Source organism: Rhopilema esculentum, chromosome 16 (assembly GCF_057945365.1).
Source record: "Rhopilema esculentum isolate cy_ngs chromosome 16, ASM5794536v1, whole genome shotgun sequence".
In the NCBI taxonomy this organism is placed as follows: domain Eukaryota; kingdom Metazoa; phylum Cnidaria; class Scyphozoa; order Rhizostomeae; family Rhizostomatidae; genus Rhopilema; species Rhopilema esculentum.
In genome coordinates this window covers 4,822,005-4,848,641 of record NC_142830.1, presented here as the reverse complement: position 1 = coordinate 4,848,641, position 26,637 = coordinate 4,822,005, and the positions used below count along the sequence as shown (strand labels likewise).

The 26,637-nt window shown below is 35.3% G+C and overlaps 1 protein-coding gene across 2 annotated transcripts; it reads right to left on the bottom strand.

Moving 5' to 3' along the window:
- Positions 1–107: 107 nt before the first annotated feature.
- On the bottom strand, positions 108–26,421 carry LOC135682127 (small subunit processome component 20 homolog). 2 transcript variants are annotated; one of them, XM_065196862.2, is made up of 41 exons: positions 25,865–26,421; positions 25,109–25,400; positions 24,515–24,763; positions 23,708–24,234; positions 23,048–23,251; positions 22,142–22,346; positions 21,349–21,658; positions 20,648–20,855; positions 19,602–20,099; positions 18,664–18,830; positions 18,112–18,281; positions 17,393–17,533; positions 16,483–16,835; positions 15,286–16,027; positions 14,861–14,995; positions 14,387–14,658; positions 14,035–14,105; positions 13,282–13,556; positions 12,615–12,754; positions 12,226–12,382; positions 11,500–11,598; positions 10,942–11,109; positions 10,563–10,741; positions 9,862–9,994; positions 9,404–9,520; positions 9,021–9,191; positions 8,419–8,478; positions 8,135–8,206; positions 7,779–7,889; positions 7,490–7,569; positions 7,129–7,198; positions 6,671–6,790; positions 6,300–6,362; positions 5,837–5,968; positions 5,494–5,638; positions 5,134–5,297; positions 4,540–4,611; positions 3,869–4,081; positions 3,363–3,483; positions 2,836–2,981; positions 108–2,063 (listed from the first exon to the last, which is right to left on the bottom strand). In XM_065196862.2, the coding sequence occupies exons 1-41, from the start codon at positions 26,356–26,358 to the stop codon at positions 1,923–1,925; spliced, it is 8,187 nt and encodes a 2,728-aa protein (XP_065052934.2). In that variant the 5' UTR covers positions 26,359–26,421; the 3' UTR covers positions 108–1,922. The 2 variants fall into 2 exon arrangements, with proteins under 2 accessions (XP_065052934.2, XP_065052935.2); XM_065196863.2 differs by having other exon boundaries at positions 13,282–13,520.
- Positions 26,422–26,637: the final 216 nt, after the last annotated feature.

Genomic DNA, 26,637 nt, shown 5'->3' with positions numbered 1-26,637 from the left:
GTTTTGTGGCGTATGAAGCCGAAGCACAGGAAAGTATTGCAAGATTTATTCGCAAAGTGTGATAAAAATACATCGTAGAGAAGCTTTTATTCTCAAAAGGAAATCCCAAGTTTATCTCGGTAATTGATATGTTGATCTCAGCAAGAACTGTTACAGACATTATTTTGCAACGAAGGAGAGTTGAAGCGGGATGTTTTTAATCGTGCCAACAGTTTTGCTAGGTCTATGCAAGTTGTTTCTTATTAACAAATGGATATCTACCAAAGGCTAGAGAGTTATTCGTTAAAAATTAGGCTGGTAGCTGGGATATTATAGAAATAATTTTCTTGAATTTTCCAATATGGATGCAGAATGGATAACGATTTGGATTGTTTGCCGGAAGTACAATTTATGTTAAAGCATTTGGTTTCTATAAAGGGGAAAATGTAGACCATTTAGAAAATCACTCCGGTATTGTTTCGTCTACAAAAACTGTATTAGGTCAAATGAATTGCTTAAAGTCAATCTCGTAAGATAAATTTTTGAATTGTGCAAATGCCCGCTTTTCATGGCTCCTGCCTCTCGTCTTGATCTCATTGCACGAGCCTTTAAACCGTTTGATGCTTCTTTAAATCTCCAAAATCCTATTTCCATTGGGTTCCGTAACCATGGATGTTTTTGTTTCAACTTTAATTATTAGATTCGTTGGGTATTTTGCCTTAAAGATTTGCCTATTGTTTCTTAGTTCAACTTTCAATTTCTTCAAACAGTTTTTTATCGAACAGAATCAATTTGGTGGATATGATTCCTAAAGAGTTTTTGTCTATATTCTAACATTTTATACTCTGAAGAGTATCAGACAAAAAAGCTTCAGTATGTTTCAAAATTTTACCATTTTCTAGACTTTGCAATTTTTTGTTACCATATTATTATAAAAGGCTCTTCGTAAGCGACAGTTTTTCAAACGAACTAAAATTTAGTTAACACATTCGATTAGAATTTTCCGGATTATCAATCTCGATATTCATTGAAATCTTTGTAAAGAAATCAATCTCTCAAAGGTTTGGTTGAAAATTGGCAACCCTTTAAATTTTAAATTAAACTTCTCTAACCTCAAAACGATCATGAGTGCGATCCATGATACTAGAATGGAAGTCGTATTTTTGTAACAACGTAAGGCAATGACGTAACGTAAAGTTTAGAAATTTTTTTAGCAAAAGTTTCCTACTTAAACAGGTTAGTTTGCTTCAATATGACCAGAACAAACAAAAATTGAATTTAGATCTGCCGCAAGTGTCATTTTTTCAATAAAATATCAACTTTTCAGACTTTGCATAAAAAGGTAGGGCTATAAAAATTGTCAAATTTTTTCAAAATTTTTCTCTTCTGTAAAGAGATTTAATTTGGTCATAAATGGTCAGAATAAACAAGAATTGAACTGAATTCTGAAATTAAAGTCGTATTTTTGAGAAATTAACGACTTTAGAGATGGGTTGATTTTGACGAAAAAGTAAGTTTGTTTGATTGAAAAGTAAGTAAATTTACCTAAAAGTTTGTTTGGGAGTAAAGGAAAAAAACTAATAATATTCTAAGCTTTTCAGGGAGCAAGGTGGATACTAACGATGTTTTTGGGGAAAAGCTCAAATACCGTCCACCAATAACTCGAAATCTGTTTACATTTCTTTGAAAGAAAATTAATGAACCTGTATGTTGTGTTTAGGAAAACTTGAAGGCTTTGTCGATATAGATATATTAGAAAAGGTAAATCGAGAGTTCTGACACAGGAGTGAAACTTCGCACCTATATGCAAGGGCAAATAAAAAAAATGCAAGGGCTACCAAAGATAAGAATATTTTGACGAAAAAACTATTAAAGATTTCAAAGGGAAAAGAAATTGCTAATTAGGAAAATGGCAATATAGAATTTGACCCCACAATGTTCGGTTAAATTGGTTGATTCTTTGTTCTTTTATTGCCTTTCAGCAAAGATGGCTTTTTTTCGATTAGTTTTCGCTTTCTCTGATCTCTTTTTTGGAGATTCTTCTTCTGTTTCTTCTTTGCAAACTTCTCAGGGGCAACAACAGCCTAGGGAAAGAGACAATTTTTGTTTCTTCTTAGATAAGGAATGCCAATAGAGTTCTAAAGTGTGACGTCATCAAAAACCTCTTTTTAGAACTTTTGAATTTTAACCATATAGCGTAAAAGATCACCATGAAATACTTTCAAATACGCAAAATTGGCCAAATATGTCTAAAATCGGTTGAGATATGGCCAATGAAAGATTTGTAGTTTGCTAACGAATCACTGTTATTTTGGCTCTGTTCATAAAGTTATGAACAGATACCAAAATACAGAGGTTTGATGGGGAGAGAACCAATAAACATGTGGCCATATCTCTGCCATTTCGTAATACACTTGCCTGATTTTGCAAATTTAGAGGTATTTCATGATGCTCTTTCAGGTTATGAGATCCAAATAAAAAAATTCTAAAATAAGAGTTTTGTGACGTCATCACTTTAGAACTCTATAACAATAAAAATGTTTGGAAAACTTAATATAATTGTCGTAAAACTATAACAAGGACTCAGTACCAAGGAAAGGCATGATGCTAGATAAAAGTATTTAATGTTATGTCGAGAAGTGAATATAGGGCTTTTACTGAGATCGGACGGAATGACAAAATATTTCTTGAATCATTCTATCCACGGATAAATGACCTTTCATTTGAATAGCAACATGATTTTTATCTCATAATCATAAATAAAATATGAAAAACACCATTTGATTAAAAAAGGTATCATTCCAAAAGAAAAACCTAAGCGGAAAAATCTAAAAACCATCAGCTTAGGCAACTGACCTCTTCAGCATTTTTTCTTTTTCTGAATTCCTTTTTCTCAGATACTTTCCTCTGAACTTTGGCATATATCTCTGCAAAAACCTCCTTTCCAACAACTTCTTTGATCAATTCTATAACCTCTAATGCTAACTTGTACAACTCTGACTCTAAAAAATAAGAACAAATCAATGAAATTATTTCATTAAAATGAAAGAATGCTTTCGAGAAAACTAAAATTCCAATCCACGAAGCAGAAAAAACGATTTTTTAAAAACATACCCAAGTGGAAAAATCTCTCACCATGAAAAACAGCGAAATTGCTGTCAAAAGAGCACGTTGCTTGCAAAGATAACAGCTACAAACTAGCTTCGTTCATATAAAATCAACAAGTTTTCTGACCTTACGAAGCATAGTTATGTAGCAGCCCTTAAAAAGCATAGCGTATTGATAACAACGCGGAGAAAACAGCACTGCTAAACTACCAAAGAATTTACGATCCTTAATATCACATAAAAAACATCTTGATACCGCTTTATAAATGCACACACCTGGTGAAGAACTGACAAGCTCTCTATGAAGGGGTTTCAGAATCTCTGATATGTACGGGGTGATACCATCTTTTCCAAGGTCAATCGAAACAGCAGCCAAGCATCGAAATACGCACATTCGCTAAAGACAAGCAGAAGGACAAAATGAAGAAACAAAGCTATCAAAGAATCAAGAGCCTATCTAATTTATTCTGCAGAAAACATTGCCACATAAGAGAGCCTCGTTGCAGAGAATCTTTTTTTGATAATATTGAAACTGTTTGAAAAGCGTGGGAATACAATGCCACATAAGAGAGCCTCGTTGCCATATTGAAGCACTTGAAGTACTCGCAGCTGAACGTTCAGCAATCACAAAAAGCAAAACAACCAATTGATTCTTGATTTATAATTGACGATGCATTCGCATAAAAAGATTTTTTGAAAAAAATCGTAATGGTTACAATAAAAAGAATGAAAAACTTTTTGGGAGAATCCATTTCATATTTCTATATAACCATAACGGATACCTTGATTTGAGCCTTTTGCTCTTGCGATGCTTCAAAGCTTGCTAAATTGGATAATTTGTTCAGAAGCCATCGCAATGTAGACAGTGTGCTGGCACTGCCATCGCCTTTGCCCCCTTTTTCTTCTACTGAGTTTGCATCAGCTCCATTTGCAACCTTAAAATCTTGGCTTGACAAATTTATCAGCTTTATCAAATAAATTAGATTCTTGGTGATCTACAAAACAAAAAACAGTTCCAATATTAGTCTTTTTAAGTTATGCTAAAAAGGCTTATACTTTAATCAAATGTATAAATGCAGGCAAAGTATGCTATATCTAAATTGCATTTTACTGTATAGATTTCTTAACTTTGCAAGTTTCGACGAAATAACATGTACCGGCTCCAGTCATTTCATGAATAAAAACTAAGAAATTAATCAAAATTTTCAATCTGAAGAAAAAACTGCACACACGGAGGTTTTTCGACATGCTAACTAAGGGAGCAATTGCCCCTCCAGCCCAAATGACTTTCCATTGTTTTAAACAAAAGGCAATTGTTCTCCTCTTTATATGAAAAAGGCTTGCTCTCGCAGCTAACATCTCTTCGAATAGGTTGTGACTACACATATCAATGTGAGCAATACATGGTAGATATTTCAAAAGAAAACAAAATAATTGACAAACAATAACATACCTGTTCCCCAAATTCTTGGCTCAGGTTCTCCGATTTTAATTGGTCACAAAAATCCTTGCAAAGAAGTTTTACCTATAAAAATAATTCAAAAACTGAGAAATCTTTTTGTCAAGCGTAGTTATCAAAAATATCTAAAGCCACTTTGACTTTTTGTAAGAAAATTAATGGTTTCAAGTTTTTTGTCAAAAAAAGCTACGCTGGATATCGGATTTCCATGGAATGCAAAAAACTATTTTCAGAAACAATAACGAAGGGAAATGATGTATTGAATTCTAAGGAGACATAGGAAGAGCTACAGCCCGTAGTGACATATAGGCTTTATAATAAGGAAAATAACAAATTAATATGCGGTTTGGTTTCAAGATGACGATTCCAATTAAGAGCAGCTTTGTGCGCTCTAAAACTTATTGATCTGATGACCATTAATAAAGGTGGGCAAGGAAATTTTTACATTAAAAGACAAAAATGCCAGACACATGACATGACTCGTCGTCATCTTCACCCACATTCTAATGAGTTTTCATTTGGATTCACATATTTGCCTAGGCAAATAGTTGATACACAAAACAACCTCCAAAAAAATGTTTTCAATACCTTGGACGGAAGATCATCCGTGATATAGAATCGGTTTGCAGCACCTTCTCTTGAAAACGTAACAAGTTCAGAAGGGGGCCACGAAGCAAAAAGGAAACCAAATAACTGACTAGATACCAGACGCACCCAGGTATGTGGGTACTGCAAATGAGCCTGGATGCTGCCTGCAAAATAGATGTTGCAAGAAATAAAAAAGATTAATGTTGGCATATTAATCCAATAGTTTTAAAAATTGGTTGATTACGTTAATATAAATCATCATTATATGTCCATTATTCTTATTATCAAACTGTTCCCTATTCAGTAAACACATTAAGGCAGTAAGGTCTGAAAACGACAAAATATGCATTACATATTTACCCCAAATCTCAGTTAAAGATTCTTGAAACGAAATCTTCCTGATGACGTCACAGTTTTGAAAAATTTTCATGAGGGCAGTCAACGTATTGAAAAGAAACTGATCCTTTGATTTCATCTCATTGGACTGATCATCATAATCATCAGGCTGAAAACACAAAAACAGAAGATATTTATACCATTGCCTGTCTCTAATGAGAGGAAATCAAAACATGCTTTTGATCAACATAAAGGAATATTGCAAACAGGACGCCCATAATATCATTATTTCAAGACCTTTAGTCTTGATATATCATTACATTGTAATGGTGGACATAACATTTACTTGAAAAATACAAAAACTCACGGCTGTGTATGATGATGGCTTAATAGCACTGTTTATACTTTGTAATATTGCAGACAGCCTTTTCTCGAATGCTGCTCCTTCAACTTCAGCAAATATTCCAATAATCTGCATAGCAAGCCTTTGCACCGATACCTTGCAAAAAAAACTGTCATTCAAACTTTTTGGCTAGCCAAAGAATGAACCATAAATGAAAATGAGACCAAACTACAAACTAGGGCCTAAAAATGTAACACAAATGCAACAAATGGTCCAAATTATTTGTACTTTTCCTCAGGCCAGCCACTCTGTTCCAGGACCTAAATCTTTATACGATTTGCAAAACAACTGCTACAGAAGAGCTAACAGCGAAGATGAACATAGGCCGTCGAAAAATAAGCACCCCTCCTTTATCGCCTTAATTTGACTAGAAAAGCGAGCATCGATTAGACGTACAGCAGATTTATTAGGATACACAGATAAATACCTTTTCCTGCTGCAGCCATTTCAAAGTCAGCTCAAGGAGTTCTGTCCTCTTCTCGGCGTTAGTCTGAAGCATAAAATGATATTAAAATGGCTTTAAAAAGCCTGCATAAAATGATGTGTTGTCTATAAAATGGCTTGATGTCTATGTTGAGCACAAGACTTGTAGTAGTGATTTAAAACTGTCTTATTCTACAAACTGAAGCGTGTTATTTTTTAGAATAGAATTATTTTTTAGAACATACAGAGGATAGCAAGTAGAATCAATAAAATACTGACATTTTGAAGAATATTCGTGTTTTATTCTTCATAGTGTTACTTTGAAGAATAGACGTCATAGTGTTTTAGTAATAGCAATTGATTGTAAAAACTCACCCTTTGTAACAAAGTCTTCAGAACAGCATTTGATAATTTTCGACAGAGAGCAGATTCGTCATTGATCAGCCGCATGGCAAGAGGAAAATAGAAATAGCTGGAGTATTCATTAATGCGTTCCTAAAAGCAGAAATCGTGAAATAGAGCACATACATTTCTTTGTGGAAAGTTCACCAATTAAAATTTCCTATCATTTTAAATACAACCAAACAAATAGTCGCTGCTAATCCTTTAAAACTTTTGTTATCGATACTGGTACAACCTCATTTCTAACAAAGTAGTGAAGCAGCAAAAGCGAAAGATCAAAGCAGTTTACGAATTTGCGTTATTTAGATCATAGTAATGTCTTAACGTAATTCCAACAGCCCGTGCGGACCCTACCATTTACGGTAACATGCAAATGGTTACCGTAATGTTACGAAAAGCGGACATGAAACCAAAAAAGAAAACTAACTTACTTCCGGAAAGTTTTTTATCAAAACGGCCATCATCTCCAACGCAGATCGTCGCCCACTTTCAATATCATATCTAAAGCGAAAAATGTTTGCTTTACATGATTGCTGTATTGAAAATAATAAATTCATCTTCGATAGGTGAGCAGGATATAGGAAAATATACGGTCGCTGATCGCGGGTTTGAGTCCTGCCCAGGTCGTGTGTCATTCGGTCATACTTTCTCTCAGTAAATGCCTTTAACTGTAAAAAACATTTCCAAGGGTTCTTTACTTTTTGGAAATAATGTTATTCAATCTCATGAGTTTCCTCTCTAGTGAGAGAGAACCTTGTCGTCAATACAAGAATTTTAGCCTGTTTGCCTTACCCTAAGTTAGAAACATAAAACTGAAGATGTTTTTCAATGTTCTTTCCAAGTGGGTAATCAAGAAGATACTGCAACATCAGCTGAAAAGTAAAAAAGATAAATCATAAGAATAATTGGTACACAATGACAAAACAGCTATTAAATGCGGTACAAAACTGCATGAACGTTAAAACGGTTTTTTCAGCCTTAGAAGAGCTACAGTGATCCCTAAGAAAATCAGTGCTAATATACCAAAACAATGTACATCTCATCTGACATTTAATGAACAAACAAAACCCAGTTGGCTTACCTGTCGACATTGAAGCTGTACCGAATCCGATTCACTGGTAACTGAAAGCTCAGCCACTTTTTTCATAACATCAACAATCTCCTTTGCATTTAACTTGCGTGATAAAATTGCCTGCAAAATAATCGTGGTCAATATGGCATTTAAAATTCTATAAAGATTTCTCCTAAAACTATGGCAAAATAAAACTGATAAGCAAAATGCATAAAATAAGAGAAGTTATCTAAAATAAAACTTTTAGCTCATTAGAATTTAATATCAAAACACTGTCTTTGACAAGCAAAACCAAACGCAACGTTCAAATTGTTTGCAACAGTCTTTACTAAATCAAGGTGTCACTTGAATTAAGGTGTATTTACCTTCAACAAAGGGAATGCTGTCGCTTGTCTTGTGTAGTCATAAACATCCTCTTCAACGAATGCAAGCAAGATCTAGAAGATAATCAATAACTTTACCGCTAAGACTGTAGAAATCATTGAATTTGCAAAGACGTTTGTTTTATAGGACAGAAATATCCACTACGAAAGAAGATGAATCGAATAAAGCGCAAGGAAATAAAATCCATTTAGGCCCATTGACCCATGTGTACTCTAAAATAAATGTAAACAGTGCACAAGTCTAGCTGCACTCCGAGCAAACTCACTTTCAATTGTTCTTCTGTCACTTTATAGTGTTTATTGTCCCGGATAATGACCGTCATAGCCTGAAAGACATGGATGAAGCCTCAATTATTGTAATGATACTCTAAGAGGCTCGTGAAAGTAAATCAAGACAATTCCATTGAAAAATCGACCTAATACCTCAAATAAGATATGCGACAAACGATAAAATACTACCCAGCTGTAATGAAATGCCTTCAATAAATTCAAAAAATACAACGGAAAACCGAAACGTATCGCACTAAATGATTTTTCCTGGGGATACGAACGTCGGTAAATGACCAAAGGTAAGCCTAGCCTGCGCGCAGACTCCAAGTATCCTACTTGAACTGTAGAGTCTGCGAATTAACCCCAAAAGGCTGGTAAGATACTTGGCAAGATACTTGGAGTCTGCGCGCAGAATAAGGTAAGCCAAAATTCGTTCAGGATGAGGACCGAAAGAAACGTGAGAGAAAGAATGGCTCGTTTGAATCACAAACGGTTAACTCCTTGCATAATTGAAGCATAAATGAAAGTTTCTTAAACAATGACTATGATGCATAGTCCTCTGTGTTTACCGAACAAAAAAAGCATTTCTGATACACACCTTAAATGTTGATAGAACAAGCTCGTAGTTGTCCCCCGTTCCAGCGCCAATTCTTGCGTAATTCTTCAGTAGTTTAAACAGCAATGTAGCTAAAGTTTTCGTGTTGGTTTGAAGCGACGGAAGGGGGAAACGAATCAAAAGAGCCATTGATTTGGCAGCAAGTATTATAATCTAAAAATGAAATTGCTTGTTAATGAAATCAAATCAGAGTTAAAAGAAATATTTGACCAAATATTTTAGTGATTGAATAGCTAGTTTAAAGTCTCATCGCGACCGAATTTTCGTAAGCAGTTGGTATACATATTAGTAAGCTATATCTCCAATGATTTGATTAACTACAAAATGTTATAATAATATAAGATAAATGCAGAAATTGTACTAACCCGATTGTACTTTGATTTGAGGCATTGAATAAGAACTGTCACGTACGGATCAAGCATTCTTATGTGTTCCTGGTTTGAGGGCATCAGCTTTTGATTTTTCAGAAATGAATGCAACAACTGAAATTTAGAACATCGTTGACATTAAACTCTTAAACATGTGTAATTATTTAATCACTTTAAACGTAGAAAACTTGCATAATTATTGTATTATAATCAGAGTTGCAAAAAGTATGGAATCTGGGTGGAGACTGGGTTCCCAGAAAATTTTCAGGGTTGGCAGAAAAATTTGTAAAACACAACAAATACAAATTGAATTATAAAATCTCTTTTTTTGCGGAACTTTTTGATGAAATATCTTCATCTGACAAAAAAAGTTTCATAAAATACGTAGTTAGCATTATAAAGGCATTGTTTTGATAACTTTTGAAATAATCCTGTCAAAAAATGCTTGAGTATACCTGCAGACAAAACTCTCCTAAAAGATGCAAATTGGCCTTTTTATCGTGTTCAACAATCTTCTGTCCACGTCCAGGCTCCTTTTTAACTAGATATATATCTTGTCTTCTGAATTCTTCCCCCTCTTTTTCCTTCCTGTAAATAAGGAAGAACAACTTTGAATGCTTCAACTAGCGACAAAAAACACAGACACTGCTTCATAATGAATGCAGACAGCCTCTCGGCTAGCTGTACACTGTTACTATGAGTCACAAATGGCTCAAAATGTCTGGTTTGTTCCCCCTCCTTTAAACCTCCGGAATTGGATAAGTGGATGAAAGGTAAAAATAAAAACACAAAAACTGGAAACTTGTGGATATTAAAAGATTGAGTCTAGCATTGTCAGCTATTGATTGAGAAAAATACAGGGTCATTAGGAACACAGGTTTAAGCCGACCGACATTATCTTTCGATTTGGAAAAATTGTGGGATTCTAATTCTATCTTAGTGGATGGTGAAATCTAGAAAAACTACATGCTTATCTGTGGATTTCACACCTTGATACTCTCAAAACAAATTCACAATGTTCACAAGGCATTAATGAAGTTATTATGGCGCATAGCATGAAAACTTATATTCGGTACTTTTCAACAGAATTGTGAAAATAAACTCAAGATTAAGAAAACCGGTTATAAATAAGCCAACATAAATAACCCATCACTACCTTAATTCTTTAGAATTACTCTCCATAATAACAGGCTGCAAACCCGAAAGTGTTTGATGAATAAAGACCAAGAGATCAGTCAAAGACAACGAGGAATTCTTTTGCAAGCCAACACCGATTCTCCGCAGCACTTCTTTGGCTTTGTTGCTCACCTTGTGTGTATGAGAGGTCTCTAGCAGCTAAGGCGGAAGAATATTTACAATAATAAGGTGACAGATTAGATGATGGTTGAAGTGTAATGTCCTGAGACTCCTGTTTTTTTAAAAATAATGTTCATGAGAACCAAACAATAAACAAAACCAAACAACAAAATCTTAAGAGCCTTACTACTGCAAAAATGGCGAAGCATAGAGCACCATTATATCACAAAATGACTCACCACTCTCACTGACTTTAAAAGGTTTCCCAAGGATGCAGGAGATACAAACTGTGACACTATTTCAAAGGAATCGTAGCTCTTGGTCGTCTTGGCTTCATGAAGCTTTCCAGTTATCCCTTCAACTTCCTTCTCTTCAGCAATATTTCCAAACACATCTTGCATCATAACCTGCAAAAGCAGTATTTTCGATATGTCAAAATTGTTCAGCATAGAAAGCAAAAAGAGAAGGAGTTCAAATTAGTTCGTGATTAGCTCATAAAGCGATAGACACAAAGGAGCAGAATTTAATAAACAGTGAGGCACAAAGAAAAACGTTAATAGATACACGATATCATAAAACGCAATACAGTTTAATGAAGAAGATGTTGAGTTCCTTTGTGCTGTTAATCTTAGCATCAGTTCAGAGGAAAGAAATCTTCGATGCAAATCTCGCACATCCAACCAAATCGCTAGTTGATATCAATAACACGCCATTTTAATTTCACCCAAAACTTGGTGTCAACAAAAAAGTTTATGACTATGTGCAAGAGTCGATGAGCAAATAAGGGAATATTTTACCTCAATAATGCTTGCAAGAGACTGATCCAAATCACCCGGCTTCAGTTGATCAAACAGAGCGTCAAATATTGATTTAAGTGTAAACGCCAATACATGCAACTGTAAAAAGAGAATTTGATAAAAGTAGCTGAAAGGGATGATTCAAAATATTGATGTTTTTTAAATAAGTATATTTTTTATCAGCTCTTGAACTAAATGTTATTATAGAATAACAATGAAAAAATAATATGGATCGGTTAATGTTGAAAAATTTAGAAACCTATGCATACAACCAAGATATAATAAGGAACTAAGATAGTATAACTAAAACCCCTCGATTTACCTCCCTTTTCGCATCCCAATTTTCGGTGGAACGGGCTCTGTTGTCCGAAACAAGATCACCTTTGACAAGAGCAAGCCTTGCCGAGGCGAATGAGCCGTTGCTCTGACATTTCTATCATGTTTACTACGGTTTCCAGCCACTTTTCCTTCGCCAAATCGGGATGCAAAAAGGTGGTAAATCGAGGGGTTTTAGTTAGACTATCTTAGTTCCTAATTTTATCTTGATACAACTTTATGGCCTGCAGGATTGTCTTTAAAGCCTATGCAGAAACCAAAACCACTGTGAAATAATCACCTTTCATTTAGCAGTTGTAGTGAAAGTACCCATGGCGTCGTATCCCTTAACATAAGAACAATTTATATGTTGAGGTACTCTATAAGCCGTAAAATGCCTTTCTGTCTTACCTGATAGCCTCGTTGCAAAGTCGATTTCATTTCTTTGAGCACATAAGGAAAGTACTCTGGGCCAAGCGACGATGCTATATGCACTAATGTCTCCCGAGCTGTTTCTCTGACTTCTCGGGCTCTGCTTTTCAAGGTCTGACAAACACGTAATAGAACACTGGAAGGGCAATTAGTATTACTGTATATAACTAGCCATAGTTACATATGAACAAACATAAAAATATTTGATGCATTGCAGTTGATAGCACAACAGAGTAAAGATAATGGTTTTTTTACAGTAGAAAAAAATGGCAAATAATTAACTACTCAATGATTACGAAAGGGACATACCATGAAACTTGATTCAGTGAGATACAAAAACAAGTAACAAAAAAACAATTAGAGCTCACCCGGGCAGCTGTTCGTGTAATGTTGATTTGGGAAGCTTCTGTAGAAGTTTGATAATGGCAAGTGCAATCGGTACCCGAAGCACCGCGTCATCGTCAATCTCCTTGTTCCGTGACTTGCGATGGAAATCTTCAACAAAGGACTAGAAAAGGAATGAGAGACAATCCATTACTCTCATATTTAAAAGCTAAACGGAACCTCCTCAAACGCTAGTACTTGAATATTTATCAATGGTGCAAGTAGACTTGTTTCAATCCTCTTTTCGCCAGCTATTTCAAGAAGAGAGAAAAGGGAGAGGAGAAGGAATACATCCAGTCTAGGGAGAGGAGGGGACAGGAAAATCAGCAACAGAGACATAAACGAGAAAAGATTTGTCTCATTTTCCCTACCATCAAGCAACTTTACCTACTAATTAAAGATTTTACCGATCAACTGAAAATTATACAAAACAATAATGGAAAAATTGGGGGCGTCTCACAATACCATTCTTTTCACCCTGTTAGATACGCTCCTCATAGCAAACATTACTTTTCAACTGGTGGTGAAAGACGAGGTTCCAGGGCTCTTCTAATTGCACCAAGGAAACGGTTTCTTCAATAAGTTTCAATACACAGCAACTAAGCTGCTATTTTTCAAGTCGATAAACAAAAAGGAAAAATCTGTTCATACCTTCTTGACGAGAGATTTATGCAGCTGTGGCAAAATTGTTGTCAGAATAGTCTTGTGTATTTTCATCGCTGATGTAGATTCATTTTTTTTACAATCTTGATCATGATTATTGTCTGCCATGTCAGCTTCATCTTCATCCTCGTTATCTTCGTCTTCTACTGCATTTTCATTCTCCTTTATGATAGCTCCATTGTCCAGGTCTTGAATTCCTTCTGCCACCTTTTTCTGATTCACCTTTTCTATAAAATCCAACAGCAATTCCCCTGAATGTGGCGCTATAAATTCCATTACATACTAGATACTGTCTAGACAGAATCTAGACCATTTCTATGCTGAATACTTCTCTAACTGAGATTTTATGCTATGCAAGAGCTATCATCAGAAAAATATCGCCTCTGCTTATTAGCCTTCTAGAGCATATGGTTATTCTCTCTCTGCCCTACTACATTCAAGTAAGAACTTTTATGGAGGCATTAAAGCTCTTTCAGAACATCTATTCCTTACACAAGAACTGATCGCTCATAAAGAAAAGTAGTATAAAAAGGCGCTAAAACCTAATCAGGAAACTCTACACATGCCTAATGCATGTCAGGTAGCAAGCAAGTACAGTAAAATCTATTGTAGAAGCTGAAGCAATGCTAAATAGATGACGAATCGAATTCTCAGTCATAATATGGATCCATCTATTACTCATCAAAACATCCGTTACTTATCAAAACATAAATCAGTCATCGAACTTCCATAAACATTTACCTGGCTTGATATCATCGTCACTTAACATCGTCATGTCGAAGTGGAAAGCATCCAGAACAGCAACAACAACTCTTAAACAGAAATCAAATTTTAACGATACCAAACTGATTTCAGGTCTCTTTAAAAGCGGAATATTTTTATATCCTTGAATAAATGATGTAGTAGACTTTCATGAGAACAGAGATACTTAGATATTTTCGATATTAAGCAACGTTTTTACAAAATATCATTAAGATTTCTTTGTTGCAAACGACCATTTTAGCAGTAAGGAGAAAAGATCAACAACTCTAAACGCTGAATGTTCATTAAACAGTACACATAGCTTTCCTTATTTCTCTCCAACCATCCTCACCTTATGATTATTTTCTTTTTGGCTTTCTCTTTTGGCAATAGACGTAAATAATTTCTCAAGACATGAGAATACCGCTGCCAGGGCAAAGCATGCATGATAGCTCCCATTGCTTCTATGGTTGCCGTGACAAGGTTATGGTCTTTCGATGCCACGTTATCGAAGATAAAATTGCTGATGAGTGGAAGCAGAAAGGCATAGAGGGAATTTTGCTTTAGCTTTCCTTCTTTCGACAGCTGTGCTAGATGTCTAACAGCTCGAATTCTGCGGTGCATCTGTACAAAAGATTAAAATTGAAATCAGCCACAGTAAGAAAATATCTGTATGAAATGTATAGATGGGAATTCATTAACACGAAGGGCAAACAACCTTACTCACGATGTGGAAGAAATATTGGATTTTTTCAAATCCAGAAAAACCTGCAAAACCTTTTGCCAATTGAAACAAAAAAACAAATAACATTAAAGATGCTTGTACCTGTATGTGCCTGACGTTCTCAAAGAAATCAACTTCTGGATCTTCGTTTGTTAAAATTCTCATATCCGAAACCGAAGACTCGTCGATATGTTCAACAACCCTTGAGAGAATCTTGGTGTACTCGCCTCGCACAATCTGCAAGACAATTTTTTGCGATCAATAGAGCAGATATTCGATATAGGGAAATATTCTCATAAATGAGTTCCCATCAGGAGTGAAAAAAACTCATCATCACCACTAAAATTTGACAAATGATTCAGATTCAATGCAAACTACAGGAGAGCGTGACAAGCAAAAAATCTTAATTAAATCCCCTGTGCCTTAAAATAGTACCATTTTCCATTAAAATCTAATTATCATTTATACTTGCTTATCGTTAATATACAAATATAACTTAAAATACAGAAGTTTTGTTGAAGACAAACCTCATTCTTGGACCTCACAGCCTTTCTGACAACAGGCAAAAGCAGCCCAGTTAGCAAATCATCGACAACGACCCTACTGCCACTAGCTTTGATAAAATCAATCATATGGATAATGAAACTGATGGACACATCCCTCAACGACATGTCCTGAACTTCCAATGAAAAATACAAGCAATTGGCTAAAACTGGCTTGATTTGCTTGCTTGAGAGATCTCCTGCTTTGAGCATCGATGTTGCCCTGCTGAATGCTTGGAAACGTAGTTCGAAATCAGGTTCATCAACAAACTTCTTATCCCAAGAATTCATGTCACGAATGATGCAGCATATTTCGGACGAATCAAATACAACCTGAAACAATTCACAGAGAATAGTCCTTGGTTTTCTTCCCTTTAGACTCATAAACAAATTCATCGTTTCGACGGCTATCTGTCGTGTATTTCCACAATGCTTTACAAGGTTCTTCACAGTGATTAACGTATTAACTTGATCAGTTTCATTTTTTATCCATTTGAGTGTTGGAAATAAAATAGAAACAACTGTTTGGCACTGCGAGGGATCTGTCACAAACGAGCTAATAAGAGCCAAGACGCTCAGTTCTGCTTGAAAGGTTTCGTCTTTAGCTTTGATCTTGGATAGCTGTGCTCCTGTCTTCCGTTTGACTGCTTCGAAGAGATGGTTCAGCAGATTATCAATGTGGCCATCAATCATCTTTAGCGCAGAACTTCGTAATGCATTATCCCCTCTTTGTGATCAAAACATAAAACATGGGTTACAAATGCAACTGAATAAAAATTATCCCGAGAAAAATATTGTATTAATTGTGCAATGGATAGAAAAATTTAGAACAACAGGTTACGCTAGGAAGATCTAGCTCCTTGTAGAGGCATAAAGTTGATCTTCAAACTAACTGAAAAACGTGTCACTGCTTTCTATAAAAAATTATTTACTATGCAACATGTACCCAATGGCGGCTACTGATATAATTGGGCAGACATCACAAAGCAACCAGAACCAAGCAACCAGGCACATCACCTGAAGCCTGTGCTAAACAAAACTTAATTGTGAGGTAACTCAAGATGTCTGTCTGTATTTTATGTTATAATTTCTCATCTCAATACTTTAGAAATGCAAAAACTATTGGTATTCCTGGTTCCATACCAATTGTAACACCCTTAACACAGGAACAAGAAACCTTACCGTTCTACACCCTCCATGGCATCATCATCATCATCACCATTTGCTTTCATTTGAATAATACTTTGCACCATTTTCATCAACATCTTTACAACTGTTTCCGATTTATCTTTAACGCCCAGGATCTTAAGTATAAAGCGCAGGGGAGTTTCTGTCTGCAGATCATTTGAAACTGGCACAACAGTGGTCTCGCGTAAAGGACCTGCCTCCTCTGTTTGTAGTGACGATGCTTTGATGTGATAGCATCTTAGATCTTTATTCAGCCACTCATAATACTTGGGTGACGTACTCCAATGGTAAAGGAGTTTTAACAGAGGTGAAGGGTGTTGTTGCGACTCTTGATGCAGGCGAGAAATCTACGAACCAATAACGTTAACTAATGTAATACAAAGACATCAGTAACCAGGCCTGTTGTTATAAGGGGGTGTGTGGGGCGTGACACCCAAAAAAATTATATTGCAAAAACGAAGTGTTTTTGCCACCTAGCTTAGTCGGCAAATTTCCAAACTAATCGGCACAAATGGATGGCTCAGCCACTTTGTCGGCAAATGGAAATAACCCCCTCCCTTAGCACACTAGCTAGCTGTGGGACTGCCAGTAACAGATCACGAAAAAGCTCAAATACAGTCACACTGAAACCTGTATTACAGTCACACTGTAACCTGTATTTCATTACTTTATTTGAGATACCTATATATAGTTTCTTTAGTTTCAGATCCACCAAAGATGCTTGTGAAAAGAACTACAAAATAGCAAGGCAGAGAGAAACAGTTTGCAGAATAAAACAAGTTCACATAGTTCAATAAGAGTACCACGAAATGCGAAGCGCATGGACAACTTAGAGGGTGACATAAAGACAGCGTTATTGATATCAAAACAAACAGGCTAATGAATGAAAAATTTCTGGAATTACCTGTGGCATTACTGCATTTATGAAGATCATGTCGACATACGGCAAGAAATCAAAATCAGGCAATATTTCAAAAAACTCGGTGATTCTTGAGATACTCAACTGTCGAATTGATTTCAGCTGTCCGATGAAGGTCGAGTTTATCTGTTAAAATAGTATTCCTTAATCAATTTTCACACTGCAACAAACAATTCTAAAATGGGGACATGTTTCAGATTATTGGTAAAGCCCGATCGTCATTCCACCTAGCAGTTTTGGAATCTATCTATATAAGCGCGAAAAAACCGTTATTGTGTAGACAAAAGGAGTTCGTTTTTACCTTAGGACTCCATTAGTAACATTATCAAAAAGGGAAGGGGCACTGATTGATCAACCTCAACAGTCATGTTCTCGCGTTTCTAATTGGCCTATTTCGATCCACAACTGGGTATACATATTTCCTAGTGTAGTGTTTTTGTTCTGGCGTTTTAAACTCTGAAGAGTGTCAGACAAAAAGCTTTAGTTTACTCAAATGTTTGCTTTTTTTCAAAGCCATTTTCAAACAATTCTATAATAAACAAGACATTGAAGTTTCATAAAGACAGAGTAAACTAACGTCGTATTATTAAGGGGGAAACAGAAATAGCAATGAAGGGTTCAATTTAAAGATCAAGCAAACTCAATTTTTACTTAAGTCTGAATACAAAAACAAAATAAAAGTACTGCCATAAACATATGCTTACTTGGTTGCGTCTTTCAAGGCACATCTGGCATTTCTCAAGAATATCGAGAAGAGTTTTCAGCAAATGATCGACATGTGGAACGATGAGGCCACTCAGTCTTGTCAGAATTGTATGCAGCATATGGAGAAAGCCAATTTGCTTTCGTAGTGGAATTACTTCATGTATGCTGTCTACAGAATTTTTAAAAAAGAATATATTAAAAGCTGGCTACCTATGAAAATGAGAATTACAATAGCACTCAAACGTAGGAACTTTTGCTACTAAAAAGGCTTTAGCTTCCCACAAATATAAACTATACTTAGAATTGGTTTATAAAAGACAAGAACAGACATTGATTACAATACGAAAAGACGGTCAGAGGAAATCAAGTCTTTCAATGCCGACTAGATATGAATATTTTGTTTCTCAACACTCTTTACACGCAAACATTACTGGTGACACTACAAAGTTTATATCATTTTATATCATAGACAAAAAATGATTCGAAATTAAAACGACCGTTGAAAAATGCCTGATTTGCTTCAGAGAAAAAAGACTTAAATATACACTTACCCTTCTTGCTGTTTTTAAATGGTTCGGTTATTAAGTTGACGAAGGTAGTAAGCTCTTCCTCCGGGCAACAAGAAATGAAGTTGATGATTATGTTCCTTCTTGCTGATTGGCTGGATTTACCACTAACTCCGAGTCCTGATCGCCTCTGCAACTTACCATAAAGCAACCTGAAAAAATGTCATTCGTCAGAAAAGAATTATTCTTAGTGAGAATTATTCTTAGTGAAGAGCAAAACAGACGTTAGAACAATGGACTATATCCTTCTGCTACTTAAAGCAACTTAAAGAAACGTGACTAAGATGAATCCCACAATAAAAGAGAGTAACAGCAGTGCTTTTACTGCCATGCATTTATTGGGAACATAGTCTAATAAACTGTAAAATCGAAGGTTAAATTGAAATAATAGACTACATAACTTTAGGAAAAAGGTAAAGGCGGACGATAATAATGTAAACTTAAGAGAAAGCATACGAAAACAGTTTTCCAGATAAGCTTATTCAGTTGAAGGGATATCAGATTTCCGTTGGGATTTTGAGTTTAACTTTTAATATTTTCTGTAAATAACCCCTAAAATTGTTTGTTGTAAATTACACATAATGGTTGATAGTAGCAAATTCATTTTGTGAACACGTTTACCTATACAAATATGGCTTTTATGATTATTTTCATTATATTGTGAAATTAAAAAACTTTCTCTGAGCGTTAAAAGTTGAAACCCTGCTTTAGCCCAAGTATAAAGTTGACATAGTAACACCGTGGCAACCCTAAACAAGCCTTTGTAAACCACACTGCTGTGCTCATAGGCTCTTTAAAACAGGGAATCAGATTGGAATATGATCAGATTGGAAGATCAATCTTTAAAAAGACAAGTTTGAAACGTTATGACATCAAATAGTAATCGATATCCATAATTCATTGAAGCTGGTGTTTACACTAACCTGATAAGAATATTAATGACATCATTTCGGTGGTCTTTCTTGACCATTTCTACTTCATCTCCAGCTGCAAAAAGCGTAAGCGCATCTTTGAAAGTATTATCTTGCAACAGCTTATCAAACTGCTCCTCATAAGGTTTCAAGTAAGGAAACTTGTACGTCTTCAGGCAGTTATAAACATGCTGTTGTATTTCATTTTCCCGATGCATTAGAAGCTGTAGGTAAGCTTTATACATCTGTGGCTCTTTGAAGAGTGCTCTTGGGTTTTTGAAATGGCCGAAGAGTTTCAATAAGGCTGCCAATGTTTTCAGTTTCTTTCCTGATTCTTGCTTCCTGCCAACTCTTCTTTTCGCTTCGCCTTGCTCAATATGTTCGGTACCTCTAAGCTGCTCATCCTGGCCTTCAACTTCTTCATCGATGTGTCCAAGAACCTCTTGATTACTCGTTGAAGAAATGTCTTGCGCTGGCCTAAATGAATCATCGAATCTCCCATATTCTTTGCTAAAATAGTTTGAAGAAGAAAGTATAAAAAAACTGATGAGAATATAACAGCATTTTCTTCAAGTTTTAAGATTTGTTTATAGAAAAATATATGTTTCTAGCCAAAACGAATCCTTTTAAGCAGCAAAATTCGTTTCTTCAAACCAAGGAAAAAGCTGAATTCAGACCAAGGAAAAAGCTGTCATAAATACTGGCCTCAAAGCAATGGTTGGTTTGTGATGGTTAAAAAAGGTCAAACTCGCATGCAGACTTTCAATTGTCAATTATTATGTCATTTATTTTGAACATTTCATATTTTAAGTCCAAAAATACGCACTCGTGTGCGAAACTGCAAACAACTGTAAATTCTATACAGTTAACTGATAAAAGTTTCAAGCATTAGCCTCGAAGTTTACAACTTAGGAACCTCTTGCTCCACACATATAAGCACGTACAACTGGCTAAAAGCAATTCTTATTAGGTCTAAATATCTTTAACTAATATCTGCTGATGTTCAGAGCATTCAGAAATTTACAGACACAGAAGATAATATGTAATTCACAACAAACCTTAAAAATGTTAAAAACATTGGGACAACATCTCTTGACCTCGCTTCAATGATATGCGGAAACTCTTCCATCGTCTGGCACAACAGCAAACATAAGTTATTGTGATCAGATCTGCTCAAAGCATCTGTTTCAGATGCCAATGGTCGGTATTTCTCTATAATACCACTGCCTATCATATCACTATCAGCAACCTCCATATCTTTCTCCCCTATGAAAAAAACTAACATTTCTCAGCAGATCGGGTTAGAGTTACATTTAACAAGAAAAAGAAACTGAACAAGGTAACTAAGTCTTCCTCCGACTTATTGAAAATCTGAGTCACCCGGGACACGATTTATGGAATTCAATGATATGAAGGAAGTAAATAAGGTGACAGCGCAAAGCAAGTCATCAAATAAATTTCTATGTGCGAGAGCAAAATTTTGTTAAGATTGTCAAAAATTAATTGTTAATGCTGAATTAAATTTTGCAGTCTAATTAAGTTTCAAACTAGCACATCAGTATTATTATAACCAATCGTGTCCTACAGTATGTATACTGGGAAATTTTTTCTCGAGCCATTTATAACTAACATTTTTCTGCATCGTGCATGATTTCTTGACAAAATGTAACTAGCTGTTATGCTGGCTTAGGTTGACTTTTGCTTAAAGATATTTCCTTAAATAGCATGATTATTTTACTATTCTTGACAGTAATCTCACCGGTATTATCGAAGGCAAATACAAGCAGTTCTTTGAAAACTATCCAAAAGTCTTTTTGGTTTTCATCTACCGAATGGGTTCTAATAACATCCATAACGGGTTGCCACATTGGTCGAAGGTTGATGCGAAGATTTCCAACGAGATATCTTACTAAGATTTCATTGTTGAAAAGCCTTGCTTCTTTGCTCTCACTCGACTTGTACACGAGCTTTCTTAGATGCAACAATCGGTTAAGATAGCTTGCAAACGCTGCTGGGATGTTCTCGGCATCTAGACACTGTCTTATTACAATGCTTTGGTGACTGAGCGTCTGAAAGAATATATTCAGAACATTTCAAAAAGATATCACGAAATCATCAGAAAAAGAAGCTAAATTTTAGTAAGTTGCCTAGTACTGAGCAACATGAAAGTGAAACACCAAGAAACATCAAGGCCACAGCTGGGAAACTTCGTAAAACAAATGAGATACAACAAACGCGGTTTAGAGGAAATCCGACTGACGTAGTTCTGGGACGTCCTGAAGAAAGAATTAAAGGGGCCGAATATGGTGGAGTTTGCGAAAGTGAATTCTAAATACATGCCCCTAAGTAGAAAACTGTAAAATTCAAAAATAAGTTGAAAAATCACCAAAATTAACAATGAATCGAGCAAAAAAATTGCTGAGACCCAGGGCAAGGTTTTGAAAACAAATAGGCCAGCGCCCACAATTGTTTCGCTTGTATGCTTATATATATATATATATATAAATTTGCAACTAGTTTACAGAAAATGATTGTAAGAAATTTTTACTTACCACCGGACTTTCAAGTGAACTTGACAAATGGAGAAAAATGAGAAGAGTGAGTTTTCGTAAGATTGCCAGGTTTGACGACAAATTGTGTTTTAGGAGATCAAAAACTTCTTGAAACAATCTTACAGCTAATTCATCATTTTGATCTTTCATATTGTCGCTAAAGATTTCAAACGCTTGCAGTAAATGTACATTTGCTGGGTATAATCTGAAAGTTAACATGATAAAATCATAATCAGAAAGTGCCTTTGCATTCAAATAATTTTACTTTTACAAATATATACATTTAAAAAAATGGAAATGCAACTGTCACTACGAATGCTCTGTGAATGGTAGGTGCTACATTGAAGGAGAAGAAAGTGAACAAAAATGCGAGAGAATTGGAGATATTATGAAAGTGATGCAGTGCAGTGCGCATGTTGGTTTGGACATGTGGAATGAAAAGAAAACAAACCAAGCCTAGCAAAGTTCAAATCCAAGAAATTGATGGAAGAAGGCCAAGAGGTAGACCAAGAAATAAAATAAGGAGGTCTTTATTAAAAAATTTGAAGATTCGAGCAAATAAAGTGGAGAATTAGGTGTGGTTAACCTGAGTTCACAGGGAAGCATCATAAACCTAAGATGACTATAATTATGATCATGATTGGCGATGATGGCAATAATAATGAAGGCAACACAAATTAAGATTATTATGAATGGTCATTAGGAAGACAATAGTGGTATAACTTTAAAAAGCTTTTGACAAATGGAGATTGATTCCTTGATTGAAATTTCAACATTTCACTTTCGTTCATTTTTCCATAAAAAGATGGGGAAATAAAATAATGATCGGCATTTATAAGATTATCACAAACAGTGTCAGGCACAAGATTTTTACAAAAATCTGTCACTGCAAGAAACTTCTAATACCTTAATAAACAGCATAGGTCTTTATATTCGAAAGCAACATCACATTTACACTTTTGGGCTGATTTGATCATGTAAAATGATCTGATGGCTTGAGAAAAAAGAAATATGACTCTATGACTTCTTCCTTGTTTTTCCATTACAGCAGTTGACAATAGCATAGCCAAATTATGCAGGTTTTCTAAGGCTCTTTCTACTGACAGTGGCCTGCAAAGAAAAGTCTCATGTGTCAGCATGCAAATGAAAGCAATACAGTTGGGGCCATAATGAGCGGTAAGGTTTGCAGCCCCAGTTCCCAAAGAATTATTTCTAATCACCCCCAGCAGCTCCCAGAAGCTTCCAGAAGCTCCCAACAGCTCCCGGCAGCTAAGAAGGTGATGAGAAGCACATTTCAGAAATCTTATTGAATCACTAGATTCTTGGATTACCCCAGTATTGAATCACTAGGTCCCTGGATTAACATTGAGAACTATAGACCTGACAATTTTAATAGAGCTAGTATGTTACAGCTTATGCAACTTGAAGCTTGCAGCCCTAATTGCTCCAGCACAACATTTCATGATACGCTTAACAACAGCAAGATCTCATTAAGCCATTGGCATATCAGCTGAATCAAGAAAAACGTAATACAACTCTGAGCAAAAATACAAATTCCTTACAAACCTTACATATGGCAGACAAACCAAACAAGACCAAAGGAGATCCAGCTCATTTTCTGGGGCATCAAAAACTGCTTTTTGCTCCCTATAAAAAGTACTGATTTTATCCAGCAAAACATCAGACACTGATACAGCATCATTGTTAGGGAAATGCAGTAGTTCATTTTCATTATATGGGCTGCTGAAAACACCAGTGAAGTGATCCTTTTTAGTTGCAATATGTTCAGCAAGAGAGAAGATTAAGGACTCTGCTTCTTCTTTTGAAACATCTGTGTTTGTAAGGCCTTTTCCAACATACAGAAGAAACAATAACACTGACATAGATTCAAATTTACCACCAGCTCTACAATCTTTCATCAGATATGATATCTTGTTTGCACCAAACTTTTTTGTAAAAAGTAATGTCATTGTCTGCTGTACATCTTTGTCAGGTAAAGTAACACCACTGCAATGTATAACTTGAGTGAAGAGCCGAATTATTGTATCTTGGCAGATGACAGGGTAGTCCACACCCAGAAGTTGATTCAATAGCTGAAAACCACAAAATATCAGAAAATGTTAAGTCAGCAAGTCAATTGCAAATTATCAAAACAATAACAAAAAACAAACCAGAGATTGTATTTAACAACATAAACATACAATAGCCAGAGTCTGTATAAGTACTATTTTGAGATAATAAATTAGCAATACACATATCAATATAAAAAATTATAGGAATTAATGTTAATTTATTTGATTCTATATGTTTCTAGAAAAATCATACTCAGATAGACATCCTTTTAAATTTTTCTATAAATTTAGTTACACAAACCTCCAGAATTTTCTCAGCAAAAGTTCCAACTAAAACCCCAGACTTCCATTCTACCACCAAAGTAACAAGCTCCAGTAAATGCAACAATCTTTGCTGACTAGATATATTTATTTCCTCTGTGACACTGCTTTCCAGTCTTCTAATGGTCATTTCTGTTTGGGAGATTAGCTCTTTCCATAGAAGATCAAAGTATTCTTTTGAAATGTATTTACAAGTTGCAAGGAAGGTGACAGAAATGCATTGATATACCTAAAAAAGAATTAAAACAATCACATTCTAGCTAAAATTTTAACCACTACTTGAGTTGAAATTTTATTTCCAATTGCTTGATGGAACTAGAAATACCTTGACAGTATATAAATAACAGCTTTTTGAACCCATTTTTTAAGCCAAGGACTTGGGTAACTTCCACATGGCTTCTGCACTTTATCTCTGCATCCAAGATGCATCACTGTATTTCTGGATTATATGTTTTATATGTCACTTTATAAATTATCTATAAATGTATGGCACACATAAAGTTAACTGCATGTTTAGTGGTTACTTGAAACTAAATTTGCTAATTTGTTTGACATTAAATAAAATCATATTTACCTCAGAGCCACTACAGCTGCTACCTGCAAAGCTTTTTTCGCTAAGCTTACCCAGAGCCATTTGTAGGACATTGGCAGCTTGAGAATTGAACATTTTGTTGACACCTTTTATAGTTTCAAATAACAGCAAACCAACTCCTTCTGTGAGACTAGGATCATCACAGACAGACTGGAAAATCAGGTCCAAAAATACATCTTTATTTTTAAACTTCCTTACTAGAAAGGCAATACTTTCAGCTGCAAACTGCCGGATGTATGGCTTTTGGGAGCTTCTAAGCAATGACTTGTAATACCTGGTTTGGAAAAAATTGATCATTCAAGATTAAAGCACAAAGCTGGCTGCATTACTGGAGCCACAGATCTCTAGTTCTAACTCTGATCTTAGAAAAATAATTGTTGACACAGTTTCAAATTGATCAAACAAGAAAAATTGGCAAAAAAATTATTCAAACAAATTTGCAACTGTGGATCAAAAATAAAAACAACTATTATTTATAGCAGTTAAGCAATAATTTAGGAGGGTAACCATAATCCCTTGCTTTTGCATAATCTACTTGCTTTTACTATTTTAGACCTCGGCGAATATTATGCATGGCATGATTTCCGAAATAATATAATAAATTAACTCCCTTTTTGGTCCTCCAACCTCCCTCCAAGTAATTGGACAACAATCGATTGATGCAGAATATATTTTTAGTCTAGCTAGAATCATGTATGCATAAAAACGGGAAAAATAAATACGGGGCGCACTGCTTACCCATAAACTTTTTGCGAATCTTGAAGCATATACCTCCACAAATATTTAAAAATATAAGCAAGGCATACAAATGCATTTTCAATGATTTCAGGATCGCGGCTTCTCAAAACTTTTGTCAATGCAGTGTAGATTTCTTCAAAATATTGGTAAGCTTCATGCTGCAAATCACGTGTGAATTGCGCTAATAAATCTAACAATGCATCAAGACACTTGGAATTTTCCGACTGAATATGTTTGCACAGAATTCGTAATACCTCCTCTTTATGATACAAAAGCTGTTTCAGATTCTGAACATATCCTTTAACTTCATGATAAAATTTTGTGAAATCTTGGGTACAATTCAAATCTATCCATTTCGTTAGAGTTTCCTGAAAGAAAGTTTCTTTCTCATCCTCTGGAATTTCGCGAGTTTCACTGATCCTATGAGCGACATCTATCTTAATTGTTGCGATTCTTTGATTGAAGCTTTGAAATTTAAACCGATTTTCCTCCATTTCTTCCAATAATTTCACCTTCCCACATGTGAGGATTCAATTACTTTGCCAGCCTATTTGATCAATCTCGATATGGGATTTCAAACGAGGCTCTTTTTTGCCAGTGTTTTACAGTGGTGTTTTACCCTTCGAATAAGCCCTCGTTCTAGCCCTCGGGGTGTGAACTATGCCTAATTTTGGACGGGGACGTGCCATTTTGGTTAAAATTTTGGACCCATGATAATTCCGCAAATGTCTGAAAAATGTGACCCATAATCCCGCAAACATATTGAAAACTAT